At 58.0% G+C, this 3,218-nt stretch overlaps 1 protein-coding gene across 1 annotated transcript; it reads left to right on the top strand.

Moving 5' to 3' along the window:
- The first annotated feature begins 966 nt into the window (after positions 1-966).
- On the top strand, positions 967-2,153 carry LOC119396230 (elongation of very long chain fatty acids protein AAEL008004). Its single transcript, XM_037663351.2, has one exon. The coding sequence runs from the start codon at positions 1,130-1,132 to the stop codon at positions 1,943-1,945; it is 816 nt and encodes a 271-aa protein (XP_037519279.1). The 5' UTR covers positions 967-1,129; the 3' UTR covers positions 1,946-2,153.
- Positions 2,154-3,218: the final 1,065 nt, after the last annotated feature.

The raw sequence follows: 3,218 nt of genomic DNA, 5'->3' as shown, positions 1-3,218 counted from the left end.
TGGCTAAATAAGGACTAAGTGGTTGCCAGTGTTGCCTATCCGCCTTATAGCATCGTCGCTGTATTCATTCGATCTCAGTCCAACGACTTGGCTATACTTCTTCCTTGTTCTTTAATGTAGTGCTCATGCTCTGCGCGACGTGTTCTGCTGGGACTTATTCTTGCTTTTCAAGCGGGCGCGTGCAAGCCACGTGCAAGCCTGCTTTAACTTGCCACTTTTGCGGAGTTTAAGACGTTAACGTGGTTTGACAAGTTAATGCGTACTAAGAACAAAAACACGAGAACGAAAGCCTGGCCCTTGCTTCTGAGCAGGAAGCAGCGAGCTCAACTTCGCGCCGCGTTTATGTAAGGGCCGGCACGCGCGAACAGTGGCGTAATTGATTAGCTCGTTAAGGGAACGTCAGCTTGTCAGAATAAATCCTGAGTATTCCACTATGACGCCTTACACGGCCTACAGGTATTCTGAATTAAAAAGATCCGTCAACGGCTAAGTAATAGCGGCTGCAAAGAGAAGCAGCAGTCACGTGACTTGACTACTAATGTGCACCGAAAGGATAACAACCGCCACACTACGTCGCTAGCCAGTCTTGAGTATTGCTAAAGCAGCAGCTTGCGTCTTGCTTTACACGCCGCAAAAGTGAACTGTTGCTTATGTTCCTTACCGGCGACTGACTGCCCGTCGCGTTCGAGGAACCGTAACATTTAAATAAGCCGACGTATTTCGCGCAGCGAGATGCATTTCTGCAGATCCTTCGACGATGTCCGGCAGCATGCCGCAGAATGACTCTTGCCTTTTCCACATTAGCGTCCGATTCCTTCCGTCGAGAGGAAGGGAAAGGGGGACAGTGATTCGGGGCCTTCGATAACAGGCGCGCGATCAAGTGTAGGAAGGGGAGAGGGCGAAAGCGAGAAGGAAGGCCGTGCCGGGCACAAGGCGTTGCATAACGACATTGACCCAGGAAGGGTCTATAAATGGTCGGCTGGCCTAGTTCGGCAAAAAAAGAGGAAAGCCCGGCCTTGGTGGCTTTCTCCGGCGCAAGGTGCATTGACTCTGGGAGAGAGGGTCCGATCGCTGGCGCGCGCTCGCGCCGTATAAGAGGCGCGGGGGGCCCGATCTGGGCCAGTCGAGCATGGCGAACTCCGAGGACCTACCCGCGCAGCACCACTCGCTGTCGTCCATGCTGCTCTCGGGGGGTGACCCCCGGGTGCGGCATTGGCCCCTGATGGGATCGCCGGCGGTCATCGTGTCCATCCTGGCCGGTTACCTTTACTTCTCGTTACGCCTCGGGCCGGCGCTCATGAAGAACCGGAGGCCCTTCCCCATCCGGCCCGTGGTGGTGGCCTACAACGTGGTCATGGTGCTGCTCAGCGTCTACTTCTTCTGCCTCACGCTACGGCTCACCTACCTGCGCGAAGTGACGCCGTTCCTGCAGCGCTACAACCTCTTCTGCCAGGGCACCGACACGACGGCCAGCGCGGGCCCACTGCTCTACCACGGATGGTTCTACATGCTCATGAAGGTCGGCGAGCTGCTCGACACTGTGTTCTTTGTGTTGCTCAAGAAGAACAGCCACATCAGCTTCCTGCACCTGCTGCACCACTCGCTGGCCCTGTCCACCGTCTGGATGGACATCAACAACGGCATCACCGGACAGGTCGCCATGTTCCCCATCCTCAACACGGCCGTGCACATGGTCATGTACACCTACTACGGCCTCGCCGCCTTGGGGCCCTCGCTGCGGCCGAACCTGTGGTGGAAAAAGTACGTCACCCAGCTGCAGATCGTACAGTTCTTCTTTCTCATGGTGCACGGCGGAATTCCCATCTTCTACGACTGCGGCTTCCCGCGCATCATGGCGTACTTCATGGTGCTCGAGACGGCCCTGTTCACGGGACTCTTTTCGGATTTCTACTACCGCAATTACCTGCTACGCAAGGAGCAATGATAAGCGCGTCGTCGTCGCAACCCCTCCCCCTCAAGGACCTATTGTCGCCGGTGTTACGGTGTGTCGCTGTGTCATGGCGCCTCACTCTCTCCCCGTCCTCTTGTACATAGTTCACCGCGCGCGCGTGCATGTGTCGTGTTCATGTTCCGGTTTACCTTGTTTATTTTTTTAGCCCCATTGCAATAAACCAGTGCTTGCACATTCTTCATCGTCGTGCCTGGTGGATATCTGGCCCGTGTTGTGGTGTCGCGTGAGGCCTAACCGTGCCTCGCCCCCCCCTTTCCCCTCTGAAACGTCACAGTGGTAAGACCGTCATTTCTAGCTATCTGCTGGTATCATCCGTTTGGTTCGGCGGGTAATCGGCCAAGGCCTTGTGCTCTTTGCGCACCGCTCTCCTGCTTAGCGCCGATAGGAAGCCTCGTGCTGCGCAGCGCCGGTGTGGCTTCTAGGCCAAGGCGGCCTCCGCCGTCTCCCAACCCCTGCCGCCGCCGCCGCCTTGGGCGTTCCTCGGTTTCCCCTGTTGTCGTCGGACGCCCGGACTCGTCGGTCGCCTTATACTGGGTCAGCAGCGCGCCGTTGCCAGTGGTGTGGCCGTGTATATCCTACTTCCCCCGCGAGTTTCTTTTTCTTCGCGTTCGGGCTTCAGGGCAATGGGCGGTGAACGTATTGGCGGAGAAGGGGGGGGGGGAGCCGGGGAGTAGCGCTTCGCGATAACGGGTGGGTCCAAATATGGCGCACAAAGGGACAGCGCTATCGGCGCACGTGCCGGCATCCTGTCCCGTCGGTCGGTGGACAGTCTTCCCCCCCTTGTAGGGCCTCATCAGGCCGGGTGTGCTATTCACCGGTGGCGACCGGAATGCGCCTTTTCCCCCAGCCAGGGGGGCCTCCCTTCCTGGTCGCCGGACCATGTGAAGAAGAGCCCACGGTCAGACACGTCCACGCCGGAGCAGGAAAGGGCGCTCAGACTCTGCTCTTCCCAGTGCCGTTCCTCCTCCCAGCAGAGCTGCTCTGAGAATGTTGCCAAATTTATCGCGTCACCCGGCGCGTACATGGCCGTTCCCTCCCCACATCTCGACGCGTTCTCAATCGCGCCAGCGGGAAATCCTGAAATAGAAAGCGAAAGCTGCTTCAGAAAGTAGGCTAGAGAGCCGCCAAGGAGGAAGGAAGGATCGCCGAGGAAGGGAGAGGCGTTCTTTTTGTCAACGGCGGTGGAAGAGGAGGCGGGACGATCGAGACCTCGTTCTGCGCTGCGCCGGCTGGACCTCTTCCGACT

The sequence above is a fragment of the Rhipicephalus sanguineus genome, chromosome 6 (genome assembly GCF_013339695.2).
Source record: "Rhipicephalus sanguineus isolate Rsan-2018 chromosome 6, BIME_Rsan_1.4, whole genome shotgun sequence".
NCBI classification, from domain to species: Eukaryota; Metazoa; Arthropoda; class Arachnida; order Ixodida; family Ixodidae; genus Rhipicephalus; species Rhipicephalus sanguineus.
The sequence above is the reverse complement of the archived record's forward strand: the minus strand, read 5'-3'. Positions and strand labels throughout refer to the sequence as shown.